This window comes from Siphateles boraxobius, unplaced genomic scaffold (genome assembly GCF_051911475.1).
Source record: "Siphateles boraxobius isolate OS27281-9 unplaced genomic scaffold, OSU_SipBor_1 5, whole genome shotgun sequence".
Classification (NCBI taxonomy): Eukaryota; Metazoa; Chordata; class Actinopteri; order Cypriniformes; family Leuciscidae; genus Siphateles; species Siphateles boraxobius.
Window position 1 is genome coordinate 9,323,240 of NW_027509141.1, and position 22,285 is coordinate 9,345,524.

Here is a 22,285-nt window from a genome sequence, read left to right on the forward strand (position 1 = left end):
CTGATATTATTTTGTAAAATACATATTTTTTTAGTTCAGTATACTGACTTATAACTTTTGAAGTGATTCACCTAACTTTAGGTCTGTATTCCAAAGCATTCATGATCTATTAAAATCGATGCTCAAAAAGCGGAGGGACAGTTAACAGGTTAAAGTAAAATAAAATAACTTTATAATTCTTTAGTAAGCTAATATCACTCCTCTACTCAGCAAGCGCTCGACAGAAGTGAGCTCACGTCATGCTCTTGCGTCACTGTTGAGCGCAAAGGATTATGGTTAGACAGCCGGAAGTAAGATGGCGGAGGTGACAGACGAGGGTAAGAGGTGTTTGTGTCATAAATACCCGTTTTTCTTTGCCATACCCGTTTATTAATTATAATGAATCATGTAATGATGTCTTAGACTGTTTGGAATTGAGAGACCGAGTGATTGCTTATTGTTTTTGGTTTAATTACGCAATTTTATCGAAGCATTTAAACGCACCGGCCTCAGTAAGAGACAGAACTAATGTTTACATACATTTGTGTTTATTCATATTCTCTTACAGAAGAGTTTTAATTATGTACAAGTACTGTATATTTGTTTCTGTTTATTTGCGGGCATGTAACCTCTGCTATTTCCATCAATCGTATACGAGCTGTCGCTGCAAATGCGTGTATTGCAGTTATTTCTATCTGCGGGTTTGTGGCAGTAACGTTAGTTGATGTGTCAGTTTCAACACGTTTTAAATAACGTTGAACGTCGTTTGAGTTAGAGGAATTACGGTGTGCTTTTTTTCCAGCCTAGAAAGTCGACTGTGATATGTGTAGTGAGTTTAGGTGCCGTTTTGGATGCAAGTACAGAAAATAACATTGTTTAATATCTATTCTTCTATTAATAAGAATTTTAATGTTTAATTAATGAGTATATTTTTTAATTAATTTAAAGTTGATCTGAAACTAGAATATTAATGTAGCCTTTTTGATATTTTAAAACAAAAACACAATTGTAGCTAGCCACCAATCAATTCTCCATGGAAACAAATAAAGTTCCGCCCTATATTTTTTCTTGTTTAAGAAGCCATTTCATTTGGAATATAAGTGAATTATAGTAAATAAAATACGGAATAAAAGTAAAATACCAATAAATCACGTGTTAGCTGAGAAGGATTTGAATGCAGGTGTGATTTTCATTCTGTTCACCAGGAGCTGTTTCATTAACAGTTCTTGTTAGTATTGTGTATTTACTATGGTAACTGTCGTTTCCATAAGCCCAAAATGTCACTTTATTTTCACTTTGTGTTATTTTTTATATTATTAAATGACTGTGGTGGCTCATATCAACATTGTATTAACAAAAACTAGTTTGGGACTGCTATTTAATTGCTTTAGCATAGTCCTAATGTTTATCTATTAGTAGTCTTTACTATTAGTCATTCTTACAATTGATGGGTATGTTAAGTAAAGGGGGACAGTACTTGTGTGTGTGTGTTAAAAAAATTTGTGTAAACATGTATAATACGCCTATATATATTCAATGTAAATTGTGATAATCGTAATTAATAATCGCAATTACAATTTCAAGGGAATAATCGGCAATTATGATTTTTGTGATAATCGTGCAGCTCTAACGTAATTTAGATTAGGGCTGTGCCGGTAAACTTGACAACCGCAACACTGCGGTGGCTGAGTAGAATTTTTTTTGACAGACCAGGGGGCCCCCCAATCGAGTTTAGAAATATATATATATTTTAGATGACTTAAACAAGTGACATAAATGAATGAATGAATGAATATGAATGAATTAATGAATAATTCAAGACAAGAAAATTCTGATTTCATGATCAATATACCTGCCAACAACTGCTGCTGTGTCTGCCAGCGTTTAAGTCATGCGCATAATCTAGACACCTCGCGAGTGCATAGACAATTCGTGCGCAACTGTGCATAGTCACGGTATCGGTTTAAGTTGGAGAAAATAGCCGCAGGGGAACTTAACCTTCTAGGTGTAAGGGTAGCAGTTTGAATAAATAATAAACATAGCAGTTTGAACTCTTCTCCACTTTATTATACCACACATCAGATTACTAACTCCAAAAACCCGCAACACTCCAGTACCAAGTGCGCACAACCCATTCCTATCGACGGCAAGCCCCGAGGGGAAAAATAGATTGCATACACACATACAACGAGCGCCAGTACATCATTACCGGTATTATAGTAACAGACTTTGTTGGATTCTGTCATGTACAATCCAACAAAGTCTGTTACAATAATAATTTGAGGACAGTTACACTATTGAGACAGTTGAGAAATTATAATATTTTTACAGTTTTCAACAATAATTGTCATTGTTGTTATTATGTCATTGTTGTTATTATGTTTCTGATTTCTCAGTTTTGTCATTATTTTAGCAAATAATTTATTTTATATGTTTTGAGACCGTTTGTTTTAAGAAGTTTCAAAGAGTTAGTAAAAGAGTAAAGTAAAAGTTAAAACTTTTTTATTTAAGTAGGCATCTATTTTTTATGAAGTATTTATTTTGTATTAATACTCACTGTATTCATTTAGAATGTATCATTATTGCGTGACATTTGTGTCAATAATCGTCAAGCACAGGTGACTTCGCGTGGGAGGGGGGCCCCAAATCAATTTCTGCGTAGGGCCCCCAAAAGGCTCGGACCGGCTCTGCCTCTTCTAATGACTTGCTTGCTTTAGTCCTCATTCGTAAGTCGCTTTGGAAAAAAGTGTCTGTTAAATGACTAAATGTAATATTATGACAGGAGTGAAGCAGAAAGCTTTGTTTACAAAAGAAATAATGGGTTAGCATGGAAACCATAAAATACCATGGAAACGTTTGGATTGTTGACGAAAGTGAGAGTTGTGCGTGAGCTAGGGTGACCACCATCAAACAAACCAAATGTGGGACAATTATAAGTTTGTGTGGGACATGTTACCAACACTAAAACATAACCTGAAACTGTTATATGTTTATCTAACTTAATAAAAACATTTGTATTCTGCATTTCAGCTGATAAAAATTATTTGTTCTTTAGTCCCTTCCAGAAAACACCGTTACATCACAATGTAACATAACATGTCTTTATTTTACATGACGTTTAAATTCAACATCACTGAGCCAAAAGGCAGGCATCATGCAGATAACAATTTTTGAAACATTTCTTACCAAGCCCAACTAAAATCCAACTAAATAAATAATGAACAAATATAATATAAACCAACATGAATTTAATATATTAAATATTATTAATATTTAATATTATATATAAGATTACACCAAAAACGTTCATATTTTTTTTAGAAAGGATGTGAATTAAAACAACCACAGCAGGCAACAAGTTGATAAATTCTGTTAAATTTAAAAATTAATTTACCGAATTATCCATTTGTTTTCTGACAGAAACACATGGAACGAATCACCGCTCCACATTTGATTGACAGCCGTCACAACCCACTAGTGACCGTGTTGACTCCTGTCCTTTCAACCATTGGATAGGATTTAAAAAAACGCTGTTGTAGTTGTACTTCTGACGACGCACTGTTTAATATAGGTGAAAAACTATGCCGCAAAAAGAATAAATAAAATGCTTTCTTAAAAAGGTAAAAGACCGCATGCACGTTTTCTTAAAATGATTTAAAAAAAAAAACAGACTGATGAAAATGCGGGACATTTTGTCAATATGCGACGTGCGGGACAAGGGGTGATAATGCTGTGCGGTACAATGCAAAGCGGGACGGGTGGTCACCCTAGCGTGAGCTCATAAATTTAAGCTTTGTCGGCTTTGCATTCTGTTTTGCGATCTGGTCACCCGATTATCAGCGCCTATTCCATGACCTAGTTATTCCACTGGACATGGAATCTCTTGTTTCTTTTCCAAAATCTACTCACGTCTCGTCTCACTCATTTTCGCTGGGGATTAAACGTTTCTTCCTTTGGTTCGCTTTTAAGTAAGCCTATTATATTCACATTCTTGACCGTGGTAAAGTAGAAAAACTTTGTCAAAATAACTCTTTAAAGTAAAGAAAGATAGCCTTTGTTAAAGATTTTTAACACAGTTTGTGCCTGTTATTATACTTGGTAAGGTGCGTCAAGTTTATTTGTAAACCGCGTTTCACACACGGGTGATTTTTGGTTTCGCTTTCCCTGGAAGCGCAAAATTAAACATAGCTTAAATGTCTTGCCTTTGTGGAACATAAAATTCAATCTTCAGACCCACATCTCTCTCAAAGCTCAGAGCGGTAGGCTATATCACGCGTCTTTGTGTGGAAATATAAAACAAATGTTTTTTAAATATTTAACTTTATTATATTATTTAAGTTCATATTATTTACTGATATTTATTTCAATGCTTTACAGGCTTTAGTGTGATGTTTCATTGATGGAAGTGCTCAAACACGCATGTTTGTTACGAAATGGATGTTTGAGCCTCGTTTATTGTTATTTTTTTTATTTCAAAATGTATTTAATTGAGGTGTATATATTCTCCAACCACTGTGCCACCGCCGGTGGTTGGTCCATTACCACCACGGTGGTAAAAAACTGCCACCGTCACAGTCCTAATTTAGATATATTTTTAAGATGGGAAAATACGGTTTTACAGATACTAGACACGTGACTTTCAAATGAAAGACTGGTATCAAGAGCACACCCAGGTTCCTAAACGACGACGAGGACTTGACAGAGCAGCCATCAAGTGTTAGACAGTATTCTTGGTTATTTCTGAGTAAGTTTTTTGTCCAACAATTAGAAACTTTTTTTTTCAGAATTAAGTAGTAGGAAATTACTAGTCATCCAGGCCATCTAGGGCTGAAAAATAAGCAGATCTAGCAGTTTTTATGCCCTCGCTGTACGCAATCATGCTCTCTTTCCATGAAATGCAAAAAACCGAAATGAATTTTACTAGCCCAAGTAAAAAGATTAAGTTTAAAGCAGAAAATTGGTTAGGAGTCAAAACATCAATCAAAAACGTTTTCATCCTGACCTGTTTTTTTTTTGTGGCTGAGTAGAACTGAAATACTGCCGTAAATCCATGCTCCTCATAACATTGTCACACACGCACAATCAATGGTTCTCCACTGCGCATGCAATCTGTCACTTAACAACAATAAATTAAGTGAGAACGGCACTGCTTTACAAGCGGTGAAAGCACCAGTTGTCTTCCCCAAACGTCAGAACTTGCAGTTGGATGCAGGAGGGATGGAGAAATGACTCTTTGAAATTTTGACACTTTTCTCTGATTGTTCCATGCAAGATTCTAAGCATCAGGGGCCGGTTGTATAAACATAGCCATTATGTTAAGACAGTGTCTTAAGTTCTGGTGTGACCCACTAGCAGTTAGTCTGGGGATGTCAGTTTTACTTTTCGGTATTAAATTAGGCTAATCTACGTTTTTATGTACATTTACATTTAGTCATTTAGCAGACGCCTTTATCCAAAGCGACTTACAACTGAGGACTAAAGCAAGCGAGTCATCATGAAGAGGCAAGAACAACGCAAGAAGTGCTCAAAATACAAAGTTCAGGCATTGCTCAGAGTAGCAAAAGCCAGACAAGGGAAGATTTAAAAGAGAAGGAAGGATTTAAAAGAGAAGGAAAGTTTTTGTTTTTTTAAATGTTAAGTACTCACGGAAGAGATGAGTTTTCATCTCTTTTATGTAACTGATTAAAAAAAGCTATGAACAGTCTTAAAGAAAAAAATTGGTGTCTAGGTTGTAAGACTAGTCTTAGCGGTTTATGCAACCGGCAGGAGTTTTGAAAACACTGTCATCTTGTGGCAGGTCAGATTTATAGCAGCCATAAACCAGAGCGCGCAGCTCCATTGTTTTAAAGCCTGACAATGCTAAAAATGTTATTTTTCTCATGGAATAATTCACATATTGAAGTGTAGCAATAAATAATAATAATGCCAGACTTTTTTGAGGCAAGTGCTCTAAATGGCGCTCTAAATATTTTATGCTGTTTAATATATGATGGTCAAGTCACCTTTATTTATGTAGCGCTTTTTACAATAGCCTATAGATTTTTTTGTTTCAAAGCAGCTTTACAGTGATGGTGTGTTAGCACATGGATTCAAACATTCTGACACACAAAGTAAAGCATTCATGTGAAAGTGGTGCTTTAATTTTGATTGATCATGTGTTTCTCTTAAATAGGCATGGAGATTCATGAGAAATTGCGCTGCAGAATAAATCACCATGATTAAAAACTTGCATGGTCATATTTTTCATTAAAATAACTAGTCAATAATGCGAATAAAGGGAGGAATTTGATTACACTATTTCAGATAGCCCGTCAGGCAGGCTGGTTATGCATTTTGGTTAGCACGACTGGAAAACACAATAGCAGTAGCACCGGGATGTCGGGCTAGCGATTTTGCAAGCCCTGATGGCGTTGGACTATCTTCTTTAAGCGCAAAGGAGCAACTGTGTCTAAAGTGCTGGAAAAGAGAGTCAAAAGTTTCTGTCACAATATCGTGTTCTTCTAAGCTATCTGGGATGCTGAGGAGATTAGACTGATCAGGAATTTTAAAAAAGCAATCTTTAGTGGCAGAAGTGATGGGTCTAACATATTTGTAACACGGAGTCGACTTTGCAGCCTTGGCTAAATGAAGTATACACAAGACTAGATAATGATCTGAGATTTCATCGCTCTGCTGTAGAATTTCAACGCCATCAACATTAGCCGTGTTTCAATAACAGATTTGCGAAAAACCTTTGCGATATTTTCTAAATGTCAATTAAAAACTATTCTGAAATGACAGTGTTTCCATTAACCAATGTTATGTGTCTAAAACTTTCGATAAGTCATTCCAAAAATCATGGCAACGGATGTTGGTAGGTTTAAGTATATCGCAGCCACCACATTAGCCATTACTTTTAATCAAAGGAAACATAGGCAATGTTATTCAAGCATTCATTGCGTTCAGGGACTGCCCCTTATACTTGGGAGCAGCACATATGTGGTGTTTCTTCCTCCTATCTGCTTCAAGATCTTAGTAAATTGTGGCATTTCTTTGTTGTTTAGAATCCAGTATTCCCGTATTCCCAGTATTCCTCGTCTTCTGTCCAAACATACTGCTCCATCTACGTCATGTGACTGTAAATGCGCAAAAACTGTTTCCATTGCAGTTTTGCGAAATATTCCCTTTTCGAATTGCCTGAAAAACCACCTCATGCGAGCGTAAAAACTTTTTTGCGACATATGGGAGTTTTTGCAAAATTGACGTGTTTCCATTGGGCATATTTTCAATTCGCAATTTCAATTTGCACAATTTGAAGAGTAATGGAAAAGCGGCTATTGATTCCATGTGATAATATTAGATCTAGAGTATGATTACGACAATAAGTAGATCTTGACATATGTTGTCTAACTCCAATTGAGTTCAGAATATCTTTAAATACGAATCCCAATGCATCTTTTTCATTATCTACATGTCTATTAAAATGTATATTAGGACTTTATCTGCAGCCAGTACTTATCAAATTATTTGATAAAGTCTGTATGGTGGCCTGTATACAGTAGCCAGCATAAATCTCAAACGTGATTTATCATTTACACTATATAGTGTTATATTAAACACCAACACTTCAAAATAATTATATTTAAAACAAGACTTGTTATCAGTAATTCTGTAGATATTACTATAAATTACAGCGACACCTCCCCCTTTGCCTTGCGGACGAGGTTCATGTTTATAACAGTAATCTTGGAGGGTGGACTCATTTAAAGTAATGTAATCGTCTGGTTTTAGCCAGGTTTCTGTCAAACACAGAACATCTAGGTTATAATCTGTAATCATATTATTAACAATAAGTGCCTTTGAAGTAAGGGATCGAATATTCAGCCGTGTAAGTAGTCATGTAAAATATCACAGCTGTTTGAATATAGGCTATATTTTTTTGATTGTAGCCACGTGTGATCAATATGATGATTAATAATGACTGGATCATTGAATCAGTGAGTTTCAGATCCCTGAATGAATCATTCAGGCTATTTTTTTCTAAACTAGATTTACCAATTCATTAAAAACTCTTCACTTGTAGTATTAAAAAAGTGCCATAATATTCTGAAGAAATGTAGAGTCGTACAAATGTAATAACATGACAAAATGTTCAGTTATGGTTGAACGGTTCTTTTAAAGTTTTGGTGTTTGTAAGTTGGTAAGCTTTGCCTTTTACATCTTTATTATATTTAGGATATTTTATTCTTGTCAGTTTTTATTTATTTAATTGAACTCTTATGCTTTTGCTACCATTTTTTATTTAGTGTTTTCTCTCTGATGGTTGGAAACAGAAGAGCTTAACTTCATCCTGAGGAGGGATCAGACAGCAGCATGGCAGATGACAACGGTGAGTTGTGTTGGCTAACGGATAAAGAGATGATCTCTTCTGCAGTTCTTTTGTTGAATTATATATTATTGGGACAGTCATTGCAGTTTGATTTGCACTCTCAGAATCTTTCATTCAGTGATAATGGACTGAGGCTTTAAATGGGTCAGTGCACTGCATCAGAGCCGGTAACCAGTAGATGTGTTATAGGACATTATCTCTGCAAGCCCATGGTAACAAAAATAAACAAACAATTGAAGCCAAAAATGTCTTTTGTGGGTTTTCAGTTTTTTTAGTCCATCTGTTTCTAAAGGGTTGGAACTTTTCCCATTGCCCTCATGAGTTGTTCTGCTCTGTTTCTGGGCTTTGTTTTTTGTGCGTATTTGTGCTCTTGTATTAACAAAGATCAGCCAAAGAATGTGACAGGACAGAGGCTTTATAATTCTAAGATATTAACCCTATAAAGACTACTTAATTTAAGGCCTCTAAATTATCAACGTAATCAAAACTTTGCCGGAAATCCTGTTGTACACAATCTACATCATGCCTTCTCTCGTCTGATTGATCATTTATTTAAGGGATAATGTACATCCAGCCGGTTGTTATCTCAGAATAAGGACCGCCACGGCTACTTGCCAAAGATCAATATTTTATTAGGTCTTTAAATGCAAAGCTTCTGCGGATAGAGCAGTTGCTAGCGTGGCAATTTTAAAATAGACGGACATTTAAAGAGATACGGTATACAGTCATACCAGTTATTACACAGCATTTCGCCACATAAATCATTATGGAGATAAGAGATATTGATTTAAGATGTTTGTTTTTTTGCATTTTATAATCCAACAGTGTACAAAACAATAGTCTCAAAATGGCAGAAGCTGCGTTTACACAAAATATTAATTTGACTGAGTTTTAATATTTTATTAGCTCACCAAACGCAAAACTTCGTCGAAGAAAAATCGTTCCTTGCAAGCGTATAGCACTGCTGACTTCAGTATCCCGGATGAGCCTGTGTTATCTGTTTTCAGCGGTTGTTATCGAGGAATAACAAACCACTGGATGGCGCGATTGACCAATCAGAATCAAGTATTCCACAGAGCCGTGTAATAAACTTTTTTAACAATTAACAAGCCTTTTAGTAATTATAATTCTAAAAACATCCCACTTCAGGTTGGGCTACGTGTGTCTTTTTGCTGTGAAATCTTTATGGATTTTTATAAAGTAAACGTAAGAATAACTTATATATTGTCAGCAATATTTCAGGATGAACTCAAGCAGCTTAGATTTACTTGATTACTTGAGCAAAAATATGCAATCTGGTGTAGCTGCTGATATTAACTGATATTTTCATCCTTGAGTGCGAGCTCCAAATTCTTACTGAAATAAAAGCCTGATGTATCAATTGTGATACCCAACAAAAACACATATTATTTCATATACAGGTCCTTCTCAAAAAATTAGCATATTGTGATAAAGTTCATTATTTTCCATAATGTAATGATAAAAATTAAACTTTCATATATTTTAGATTCATTGCACACCAACTGAAATATTTCAGGTCTTTTATTGTTTTAATACTGATGATTTTGGCAAACAGCTCATGAAAACCCAAAATTCCTGTCTCAAAAAATTAGCATATTTCATCCGACCAATAAAATAAGTGTTTTTAATACAAAAAAAAAGTCAACCTTCAAATAATTATGTTCAGTTATGCACTCAATACATGGTCGGGAATCCTTTTGCAGAAATGACTGCTTCAATGCGGCGTGGCATGGAGGCAATCAGTCTGTGGCACTGCTGAGGTGTTATGGAGGCCCAGGATGCTTCGATAGCGGCCTTAAGCTCATCCAGAGTGTTGGGTCTTGCGTCTCTCAACTTTCTCTTCACAATATCCAACAGATTCTCTATGGGGTTCAGGTCAGGAGAGTTGGCAGGCCAATTGAGCACAGTAATACCATGGTCAGTAAACCATTTACCAGTGGTTTTGGCACTGTGAGCAGGTGCCAGGTCGTGCTGAAAAATGAAATCTTCATCTCCATAAAGCTTTTCAGCAGATGGAAGCATGAAGTGCTCCAAAATCTCCTGATAGCTAGCTGCCTTGACCCTGCCCTTGATAAAACACAGTGGACCAACACCAGCAGCTGACATAGCACCCCAGACCATCACTGACTGTGGGTACTTGACACTGGACTTTTGGCATTTCCTTCTCCCCAGTCTTCCTCCAGACTCTGGCACCTTGATTTCCGAATGACATGCAAAACTGAGCAACAGTCCAGTGCTGCTTCTCTGTAGCCCAGGTCAGGCGCTTCTGCCACTGTTTCTGGTTCAAAAGTGGCTTGACCTGGGGAATGCGGCACCTGTAGCCCATTTCCTGCACACGCCTGTGAACGGTGGCTCTGGATGTTTCTACTCCAGACTCAGTCCACTGCTTCCGCAGGTCCCCCAAGGTCTGGAATCGGTCCTTCTCCACAATCTTCCTCAGGTTCCGGTCATCTCTTCTCGTTGTGCAGCGTTTTTTGCCACACTTTTTCCTTCCCACAGACTTCCCACTGAGGTGCCTTGATACAGCACTCTGGGAACAGCCTATTTGTTCAGAAATTTCTTTCTGTGTCTTACCCTCTTGCTTGAGGGTGTCAATGATGACCTTCTGGACAGCAGTCAGGTCGGCAGTCTTACCCATGATTGCGGTTTTGAGTAATGAAACAGGCTGGGAGTTTTTAAAAGCCTCAGGAATCTTTTGCAGGTGTTTAGAGTTAATTAGTTGATTCAGATGATTAGGTTAATAGCTCGTTTAGAGACCCTTTTCATGATATGCTAATTTTTTGAGACAGGAATTTTGGGTTTTCATGAGCTGTATGCCAAAATCATCAGTATTAAAACAATAAAATACCGGAAATATTTCAGTTGGTGTGCACTGAATCTAAAATATATGAAAGTTTAATTTTTATCATTACATTATGGAAAATAATGAACTTTATCACAATATGCTAATTTTTTGAGAAGGACCTGTATTACAGGGTTAAACTAACATCTAGGAAAAATATTCTCCCTGTTAAACTGTGCAACCTGATTTGGTTTTCTTAGATTGACACCAAAAAGGATCATTAGATATAGAAAAATCTCTTATTTTTCTTGTTTAATCCTTGTATAATCCATGTATAATCTCTCCCTCTGTCTCTCTTTATATATTTATATACTACATGAGACTCGATGCCGGACTCTAGTACTCTAAGAATAAATATTGAGGCAGTCTATTGATTATTAACATGAAATTGAATCAAACTGATCACATTTCTTTAGCAAAATAATTGAATAGACAGTACTAAAAGGGGGCTTCAAAAGTTAGCATATTGTATAGTTTTATTTCCATATAATTATATAACCTACATTCAGTATCTTAACTGAAATGAAACCCCATGTGACAGATTTGGAACAGTCTGCAGGCAGTAACTCAAATAGTGCTATAGGCCTATATGCAAAGAGGAGATTCAGTGCAGTACTAAAAGTAAATAAATCTTTGGGCTGTCAATTGATTAACAAACCACTTGAATGATATTCAATATGAAAATGATGATTCAAAGAAATTACATTACTTTGGGAAAATAATTGAAATAGACATTCCCAAAAAGTAGCTTCAAAAGTCTATCACTGGCCTACAGTTCACAGCACAATTATTAAATCAATCGCTCTAGCATGTAAAATTGTTAAATTGACAGCCATAAATTTAGTTTTGTGTATAATAGTCTGTTTGTAATAATTAAAAACAAATGTATTGATACTTTTCAGTTTTTACTGAATTGTAATCTATTTATGTATTATAATACACTATCTAAAGCTACGCCTGCATTAATCCGGATACATTTGAAAAATGCCTTTTTGTTTCAAAATGCTCTCCACGCGTAAAACCTCATAAAAGCACACTGAGATGATACAGACAGAACAGACATCAAACAGTTCTCATTTTATTCTTCTGACAGGACCATTTTATTTAGCGAAATATCACTGATGCGTTCAGGTCACCATTATATGTTTGGTCTAAAACGCAACTACTGTTTTGGCTGCAGGACAGCAATTGTGCGTAACTTTTCTGTCATATCACAGGCAATCTTCATATCGCAGTACGAAGATTGTACAAAGTAACATATCTTTAGCAACAGTGTAAAAGTGAATGCCACAATTAGAGGGACAAACTATTGGTTCAGTATGCGTAACAAATACCTCCTTTTTCAGAATCCATACTACAACGCGAAAAGCATTTTTAAAAAGCTCAGTTTTTGCAGGAAAAAAGCGCTGTCTCAGTGTGGGGGGACAGCCAAAACGGAGAGCAAAAGATGCCTTTTCAAACGAAGACGCATTAGTGTGGACAATGCATAAATGTCTACAATAAAATACATTTATAATCAACATTTCTTACACTTTATCCGTTTTAGAATGTTGTAAAACAGAAAACACTTGATTTTGGTACAGAGTGATTGAATCATATTCACTCACACTGACTCAGACATCTTGTTTTTCATCTTGCAGAGAAACCTGCTGTTGCTCCTCCAGTGTTTGTGTTTCAGAAGGATAAAACCCAAAAGGTAAGACCAGCACCAGTTCTTACTGACTCTGATCACACCTGTCCAAAACTGGCTTTAAGACACTGATTCTGTCCCCAGAGGTCAGCAGACGGATCCAGCACAGAGGATGGAGAAGGTGAGTTTAGTCTTTTTACAGTCAACAAAAGATATTATTGAAATGCTGAATTTCACAAAGAAATATATTTTATATAATTAGATGGGGAAAAAAGAAAAATTAATGTTTGTTGTGGCCCAATTAATGCACATTTTAGGGTTGTTCGATTAAACGAAATCACTCCCTGCTCTTGACCGAATTACTTTGGTTGCTTTAATAAGAATAAAAAGAAGTTTAATTTTTACAGTGAAGACAATGCTGTGTTTTATTATTCATTTTTTTTGTAGTAGGCTGGTAGCTGAATACTTATATACTTGAATGAAAAAGCACTGTTTGTTTTATTATTATCTTTTTCCTATTGTATTTGTCCTATTGTTTGTAATTTGCTTTTTTATTGTATTACTGACTGTTTACTTATTTTAAATAATTTTAACTTTTTAACTTTAAGTTTAACTTTAAATTTGGCTGGTATCTAAAATGTAGAAATCATAGGAAATTTACAACAAATACATATTTGAAATATATAGTTATCGTTAAAAGGATAGTTCACCCACAAATGAGAATTCTGTTATTGATTACTGACCCTCATGTCGTTCCAAACCCGTAAGACTTTCGTTCATCTTCGGAACACAAATGAAGATCTTTTTGATGAAATATGAGCTTTCTGTCCCTCCGTTGACAGCTACACAACTACCACTCTGATGTTGCAAAAAATTCATAAAGAGATCGTATGTAAATAAATTCAATCTGTTCATCATGTAAAGCGATCTTGTCTCTTCAGAAAATTTGGACTAAACCACCCAATTCATATGGATTAGTTTTACGATCTCTTTTTGAACATTTTGAAGCGTCAAAGTGGTAGTTACTTAGGCTGCCAATGGAGGGACAAAAATCTCTCCGATTTCATCAAAAATATTTCATTTGTGTTCTGAAGATGAACGAAAGTCTTACAGGTTTAGAAGGACATGAGTGCGAGTAATTAATGGCAGAATTTTCATTTGAGTAAACTAACCAAATCATGTGAAATAATTGTGATTACAATATTGACCAAAATAATCGTCATTATGCTTTTTGCCTCAATCGAGCCACCCTAGCAAATTTCACCACCAAAATCATCTTGATTCAATTAATTTCTTGCTAAAATTATATTGAGAGATAAATAAATAAAACAAATATTTTCAGCTATATAACTGCAATTTAAATAAGGATGCTTAAATGTCAAAAATATTATTACAGTGAAAAAGATCCTAAAACAGTCTTCATTTTCTTTTAAAAAAAAATTAATTTTGGGGTGGAAAATATCTTGAAAATGTGCTTCATCCATTGAGTTCTGTGTGAAGAATTCATTTATGCATGTGTCTTTTCCGGACTCCTTTTCTCCCCCAGACTCTGATAAAGAAGATGGCAGATACAGTCCTGCTGCCAAAAGAGGAAGAACATCACCATTTACACAATTCCCACCAACTCATTCCGGTAATCCAGAGATTTACACCTGGAAAATAATAACAGATCTTAAGCCTGGTTTTTTGACACACTTCTTTTCCGTTTCACAGTTTCTAAGAATAATGTTTTCATGCCATCCAGTTTCTGTCAGTCACCAACCGGAAACTCCGACTCAGAACCCGGTGAGACTTGCTACAGTGTGCTACAAACTTATACAAAATCACACATTGTAAGTCAGCATGAAATGGCAGCCTGTTTTATGTTCATTATGTGACATCTATGAGTGCAGCAGGATATTCAGTGAGAAATAAATGACTCAAGAGTTGATTTTATCCATCATGAATAGATCAAAAATGGTCTGTATTTGACCGACATAAAATGGAAAGTTGGAGTTTAGTCATTACAGTTTCAAAGTTTACAAAGACAAACATTTGCACAATACATTTGCATTGGAGAAAGGAAGAAATGGTCAGTTTTAGTTTCATGTTGACAGATCTAATTTTCTCAATTGTTTTTTTTTTTTCATCAGAAGAGAAAACTGTGGGGTTTCGCATGAAACCCCCAACTCTGATCCACGGTCAGGCACCGAGCACTGGTGAGTCACTGTTCAAGCATCTGCTGTTTTGAACAGTCTGTTGATTAATGTCCAGTTGTGGTGCTTTCATAAGATTGTTTATTTACATGATTCCACAGATAGTCACCATTTGAACTTTCAGTACCAGAGACCCTCAGAGGGCCTGACAGCTTGAGGGATGATGAGTTCACAGCAATCATTATTTGATTGATTCATTTCAGGTATCCCTAGCCCCAAACCCAAAGAAGCCCAGCGCAGCATTCTGCGACCTCCAGTGCTGCAGCCCCCTCCGGCCCGAACCCCCCCTCAGAACAGTGAGTACATGATGAATATCAGCTCAAGTAGACCAGCTGAAGGAGAACTATACAACATGTGACATGTCTGTTGTTTCACCAGACACGAGCAACAGCAGTTCAAACGGAGGAACAGAATGTGAACGTAACTCAGAGATGTCTGCTGCTGGCACACAGGAAAATGACGTGGCATTGGTAAGACATGACTCGAACCGCCGGTTTTACCGTATCAATTTGAGCCCGAGTTCTCATCCTTTGAAGTGGATTTGCAGAGCTGAAAACAGCCTCTTCTCTACATGTCGACAACACAAACCAAACTCTTCCAGTCTTAGCTACAACTACAGTGTTTAATGCCAGGTCAAAGTATACATTGTTTGTGAGCAGCCAATGAAGAACATAGGCTGATATTATGCAAATTTGTTACATTGTTGCGTAGGTATGTAACTGGAAATAAGAGTGGAATAGCTGATGACTCTGAATTTCTGAATCATTTTTTCTTTTAGAAGACAATAACTTTATTTATCATTCACTTTTGATTTTTAAAACTTTGCAGACCTTTTATATTCACAAACAACCATATTACACACCGTATGAAAGGTAATGTTCGAAAAAGCATAATAGGGGAACTTTAAATTGAATTATCACAAAAAAATAGATGAATAGATTAATGGCAGTATAATGATTTGACAATCAGTGTCAAAATACTTTTTGTATTAGTTTTAAACCGTATAATAACTTGTTTTATATCATTTTAAGCATACCATACTTCTTTTTGTGAATTTATTTGCTTCAAATATGTATTTTTGCTATATAAAATCCCATTTTGTTATATAACACAAAGGAATTTATATATTTTGAAGTGAGGCTTTAATTGTCCACATATATTTAGGGGCCACTGAAATGTTTAAACTCTGTGTTTTTCATACTCTACAAAAGAAGCATGTTTGAACACAGCATGGGCTACGCTCCAAAGGCCAGACATGTTTACTTTTGGTTTCCAGAAAATAGTTTGTCATCTTGTGCTAAACATCTTCTTTTTTTTTTTTTTTTTGGCTGACCCGATATTTTTTGTTAAATCTTTGATGTGTGAATACAGCAAAGTGAACATATGTCATTTGGTCACACTTTTAAAACTTAAAACGACTTTTTGTTATTTCTTTTAAGGTACAGAACAACAGTTCTTTGGGGGAAAAAACAGATGACAAACCTGAAGGACACGATGCCCCGGTTGAGGACAGTTTTGTATTTGGACAGAATATGAGGGACAGAGCAAAGGTTTGATTCATCTGATACTGATGTTCTCTGTGTGATTTTGGACTGGGTTATATATTGAATATTTACAGTGCAAGCGATTTTGCTGTCAATATAAAAATGAAGCAACATTTGGAATATTACGAGGATTTAATTGGCTTTTTATTTATTTAGCCTGCGTCGGGGCAAAAAAAGCGGCAAATAGAGCAGAAGAGAGACTTCTTACAAAACATTAAAAAAATCTTACCCACCCCAAACTGTTGAACGGTAGTGTATATTGATAATATTGCTGTTTATTAATCTGTTATATTGTCACACATACATGAAAATAATTAGATATATTGATATATAAAAACAAAAAGAATAACAGTTGGGGAGAACTTGCCTTTGTTGTTTTTTTAATAGTAGATTTGATAATGTTTTAGTTTAAAAAAAAATCTAATTACAATATAGTAGATTTGAATAAAGTTTGATTTTATTATTGGTTACTGTTAGAAAACAAATCACAAAAACATACCGCTTCAGAGAAAATACATTAGATATATGATTATTTAATCCTTTTCACTATATTTTAAATCTAGGGAAAAGGTAAAGATATAATTGATCTAATTATCACCCAGTCCTAATTCCGAATAAATGCCTGCAAATCAGAACTTTTGATGTTCCTTATTTAATCTGCAGTCCGTAACTTTTGGCGCTCTAGTGGTTAATAAACAGAACTGCATGGGTCTTGCGGAAGAACATCGTAACCGGAGCTACTTCTCTCTGATTATGATGAGTCACGCAGGTACTGGGCTACTCCATAGCATTGCCCACCCGAACCAGTCTGAATAGTCTGAATATAAACACTTATTATAGGTGTACCCTTAGTGATTCAGGACAAGACAAAAACACAGTTTGGAAAATGAATTCATGATGTACTTGCTCATTATGTAATTTTTGCTAGTTTTGAACACAAAAAAGTTACAGACTGCAAATAATGCAATAATTTAGAAAAAAAGAAAAAAAAAGCTTGGTTTTGGAGTTTTGTTTAAAGTATTGCATTTGCTGCAGGTGGGAAACAGCTGGGACTCTCAGAATACTGATCGTTTTCTGCCAGAAAGTTCAGAGGAAACAAATTACTTCTTGCAGTGCACCACTTCTAGGTACTGCAGTTCAAATGTTCATGTTCGTTCTAAGACATTTTACAGATCTTCTCAGACAGAAACTTGTAACTTTTCTTGGCATCAATATTGATTCTTTTAGCACACAGAAACCTGACAACAGCAATGCCAACAGTGTGAAGTTTGTCTTTGGGCAGAACATGTTGGATCGGGTCTTGGTAAAGCGATTAATTCCTTTCTATTTGTCATAATTTGACATGCTCAGGTTATCATAGCTCACAGTTGCTGAGTATCAAGACTTGTAAATCACTCAATCCCACTTGTACTGCATGCTTTCAGGCGCTGCCGAAACTCAGCACAGAACTACCAGGGGCCAGCAGAGAGTTTCAGTCGGAGATGGGCCTGTTCAGCCAGCTTTCATCCTCACAAGATCAAACTGTGGAGAAGAGTATGTGTTCCAGACACAATCACAAACCTAACCTGACAAAAATCATGTTGAGTTTTGAGATTAATGGTCATCGTTACTATGGCGAAAATGAGAACACTGCCGCGTCAAACAGCTTTTCTGTTCACACTGAAAGCAAAATGTTGTGTAAAGTGACTAATTAAATGTGTATTATACCATTAGATTATTTGGTGTTTGCAACAAAAGCCAGCATAAAGTCAGAAGCATAATCACATTTTTTAAATGTGATAACCATATGCAACTATTTCATGTTTCATAAATGCATTTTTAGTTCATAAATAATTAGTGGTCACCTGTTTTTTTTAGTGCATGTTAGGATTGTGCAAAAATGCATTTAAAAAAAAAAAATCTACTGTGATTAGTCATTTTAAGTGGTCATGTCTTTTTACCATTAGAACATCCTGCAAGTTTCATAGCTTAAAACATCCTCCTCATGATAAACAAAACATTTAATTAATGAACCTCCAAAAATGTATCGTTTTAATATTCTGGGATGTGTGATGTCACACGGGAAAATACATTTGCATATGCCTGCCTCCAAAGCAAGACATTGATGAATAGTTTCACATCATCACAGCGTAGGCTAACACCACTGTCATTCAATTGCTTAACAGCTAACATTTGCCTACACTGGATGTGAGCGTTGCGTCGAAAGCAAATGGAACCCATAGACCTAATTCAGAGGAGCACCATGACGGGTATGAAAGCGAGGCTGTGAGGGATAGACTTATCGTGTTTTCAATGGCATCCGCCGTAAAAGCTCCTAGGTCAATCGTGATTTTCCACCGCTCCATTTTCGGGGGTTTTTTGTCAACTGAAATTTCTTGGAAGATATTTTTATAGTGTTTCGTCAACAATTCAAAAACGCATTAAATCACAGTTCAACCCACTGAAGAGATGTATGTCTATCCCGTTAAAAATCAAAGCTAGCGCTGCTGTGAATAAGGTCTGTTATAATCACTGACGCTGACAGCAATCCGGCGCTGACTAGAATCATGCAGTGGAGGAATGGAAAGTTGATAAGCTGTTAAAAAAGTATTAACTTAAGAACCACTAATATATTTTCAATAAATAATGTTCCCATTCACTCCGGCGACGAATTTTACAATTAATTAAACTAAATTCTATTTATAAGTTAAAACTTTTAAATTTGTCAGGCATTAACTAATGCCAAGTAATTTATTGGTCAGGCATTATTGTTAACTCACAAGACTGTAAGAAGAAAATGACAATTTGATCGATAATTTAAATAATAAATATTCTGTAATCACATTTTGATAATGTATTAATTCCGCCGTCACATCTGAGCGCGAACCGCTGCTTGGATACTTTCAAGATAGTTAAAAATAATTAATACAATAATTTAATTGTTCATATGTTTATTCTTGTTTAGGAGATTTTTTTTTTTTTTTTTACTGATTATGAACACAAATTAGTCATGACAAATCAAATTAATTGTAATTGTATTCATTTTACCATTGATGAAAACAAGCTGATACCAAGGTATTTTAGGCCTACAATTTTAACACAATTTTTCATGACATTTTTTTTCTCGAAAGTAAGGTTAATGTAAGCAGCTTCTTGCAATACTCTCCTAAATGCGTAATAAAAACCTAAGTGCAAACATAACCGTTTTAATGACCGTATAGCCTACGGTCGTTTTTACTGTCCAATGAGAGCCCATCTTATATCTACTTTCAGTGGCATGGGAGAGAGTTGGAAGTTCATTTGTTGCCCGTACGAGTTTATAATAGCATATTTTAACAAGATTTTCAAATGGATAAAGAAAAAAAAAACCGGGGGGTAAGGGACCTGGATAATGGATAGGGGGCGCTAGCCCATAAAAGGTTGGAACCACTGCGATGTAGTATACATGTGCACAGTCAATTTCTGATCTACTCCACGCACTTGAGTCTGACAAAAACAGGACAAATGGAAAGAAAGTTTGTTTTGACGCGTCCTGTTTAAACGGCTCGTTTGCGTCTCTGTACAGATTTCAGAAGGATCCCAGCGTCCGGAACAAATGGATGGTTTATTTTAATGGTGTCCCGTATCGCGTCGGAGGATCATATGTTTGTTCGGAGTATTTTGTTTTGTTAGCGAGGCACAGTGTAATGGAGAGTTTGCAAAGAAAATTTTGTTAAAAGATGAAGCATTCAGCTGTAATGACTGTTTTATATGGATAAAGTTTTCAATACACTTACTCGCGTGCAACAGCAACAGTGGTACTGTTTCCTATGCAGTGATGTTGTACTGACAAGCCTTAAAGGAGCCGCCCCTTAAAAACGGATCATTTTAGACAGAGGGTCAGAATCAGGGTTAAAAAATCTTGTCTGTGTATAAACATTTGTTTTTTATGCAAAAAATCTTGGAAATTACAAGTGAACCTCAAGGAACATATTAAAATAACAAAGAAAAAAAACAGGACAATTTTGTTTTTTACCAATAGACTGATTTCAGGTTGACATGTTTCTAAGAGTATGGTTAACCAAGATTCATTCTTTTGTAAAACAACAACAGAGCACACAATTATAAAACCGAGCATGGGCCTTGAGACATTCATATAAAGTTGTATCCCTCAAAACAAATGTAGCAGGACGTTCAAAATATAGTGTAACAGCATGCAGTGAGCATGTTAATTTAAGCTCAGCCAATAAAAATATAAAAATGAAAAATAAGTATAGAAGAAAATGTAAACGTATACTAGTTGATATACTGTTTTCCTCTTATTCTCACCAAGGCTGCATTTATTTGATCCAAAGTACAGTAAAACCAGTAATTTTGTGCAATTTAATTAATTTTTAAATAACGGTTTTATGTTTTAATACATTTTTAAAAGTATTCCTGGGATCAAAGTTGAATATTCAGATCATTACTCCAGTCTTTTACGTCACATGATCCTTCAGAAATCATACTAACATGTTGATTTGCTACTTAAGAAACATCTATTATTATTATCAATAATAATAATAATTCAAAAGAACAGCATTTATCTGAAATATAAATCTTTTGCGACATTGATCAATGTGTTGTTGATCACTATAACACACCCATGCTGAATAAAAAAAATATTTTTTTCCGAAAACAAGATATTCTTAATGACCCCAAACTTTTTTCTGGTAGTCTAAGTTACATTTTCTACCATTTCATGACCATTTTCTTGCACCACAGTTTAGGAGCCACTGCACTAAATCATTAATGTGACTCTCTAATGTGCTGTAGGTGACAACATGAAAGAGTCTCTGGAGGAGTCGGCGGCGCGACATGAAGCACACAAGCCTCAGAAGTGTTTATTAGAGCGGGTGGAGGTCAGGACAGGAGAGGAGTCTGAGAGCAACGTGCTGCAGGTGAGAGAGAGCAGCTCTCGCAACTGATCCATGCAAATGCGCTTGATGAAAACAGAAGATGATGCTGCACTGTCCTGTGTGTTTTCAGATGCAGTGTAAGTTGTTTGTGTTTGAGATGACGTCTCAGTCGTGGGTGGAGAGAGGATGTGGAGTGCTCAGGCTTAATGACATGACATCAGCGACAGCGGATGACGGCACCTTACAATCCAGACTTGGTAATGATGTTGTAAAAGGCCTTGGTCGAATCACCTTCACTCTTTACGTTTAACTGTGAATTTTGATAGTGGACATGTGCCAGAGTTAAATGGCCAATGACTGACATTTAAAGAAATAGTTCACTCAAAAATTAAAGTTTTGTCATCGTGTACTCATGTCATTCCAGGATATTTTTTTTTGCTTCCTTGAACCACAAAAGGAGTTTTAAAATTAAAAAATGTTCTTCATACATGTAGGTCTGTATTTTTAGTCTTATGATATACACAACTATTCAAACATTTGCTGTCTGTAAGATTTTTTAAAAACGTATTTTAAAGAAGTAATTTGTTCACCAAGGCTGCATTTATTTAATCAAAAATACAGTAAAATCTGTAATATTATATAATATATTATTATAATTTAAAACAACTAATAACTCTTTTTGATTTTAATGTTAAAATGTAATTTATTCATGTGATCAAAGCTGAATTTTCAGCATCATTACTCCAGTCTTCAGTGTCACATGATCCTTCAGAAATCATTCTATTATGCTGATCTGCTGCTCAAGAAATCCATGTTGAAATCAGTTGTGCTGCTTAAATGTTTTGTGGAA

General features: G+C 35.5%; 1 protein-coding gene across 2 annotated transcripts in view; it reads left to right on the forward strand.

Moving 5' to 3' along the window:
- Positions 1–246: 246 nt before the first annotated feature.
- The window catches only part of ranbp3a (RAN binding protein 3a), a 32,879-nt gene continuing 10,840 nt past the window's right edge, over positions 247–22,285 (forward strand). The window contains exons 1-15 of one of the 2 annotated variants that reach the window (XM_077202745.1): positions 247–317; positions 8,265–8,347; positions 12,851–12,906; positions 12,985–13,021; positions 14,387–14,473; positions 14,554–14,625; positions 14,973–15,038; positions 15,239–15,331; positions 15,414–15,505; positions 16,475–16,585; positions 17,615–17,706; positions 17,807–17,882; positions 18,004–18,112; positions 21,353–21,477; positions 21,566–21,692. In XM_077202745.1, the coding sequence (XP_077058860.1) occupies positions 8,332–8,347; positions 12,851–12,906; positions 12,985–13,021; positions 14,387–14,473; positions 14,554–14,625; positions 14,973–15,038; positions 15,239–15,331; positions 15,414–15,505; positions 16,475–16,585; positions 17,615–17,706; positions 17,807–17,882; positions 18,004–18,112; positions 21,353–21,477; positions 21,566–21,692 (1,159 nt within the window). In that variant the 5' untranslated portion in view covers positions 247–317; positions 8,265–8,331. Of the gene's footprint in view, positions 318–8,264; positions 8,348–12,850; positions 12,907–12,984; positions 13,022–14,386; positions 14,474–14,553; positions 14,626–14,651; positions 14,673–14,972; positions 15,039–15,238; positions 15,332–15,413; positions 15,506–16,474; positions 16,586–17,614; positions 17,707–17,806; positions 17,883–18,003; positions 18,113–21,352; positions 21,478–21,565; positions 21,693–22,285 lie in introns of those variants that run through there. The other variant, XM_077202746.1, reaches the window with a different exon arrangement.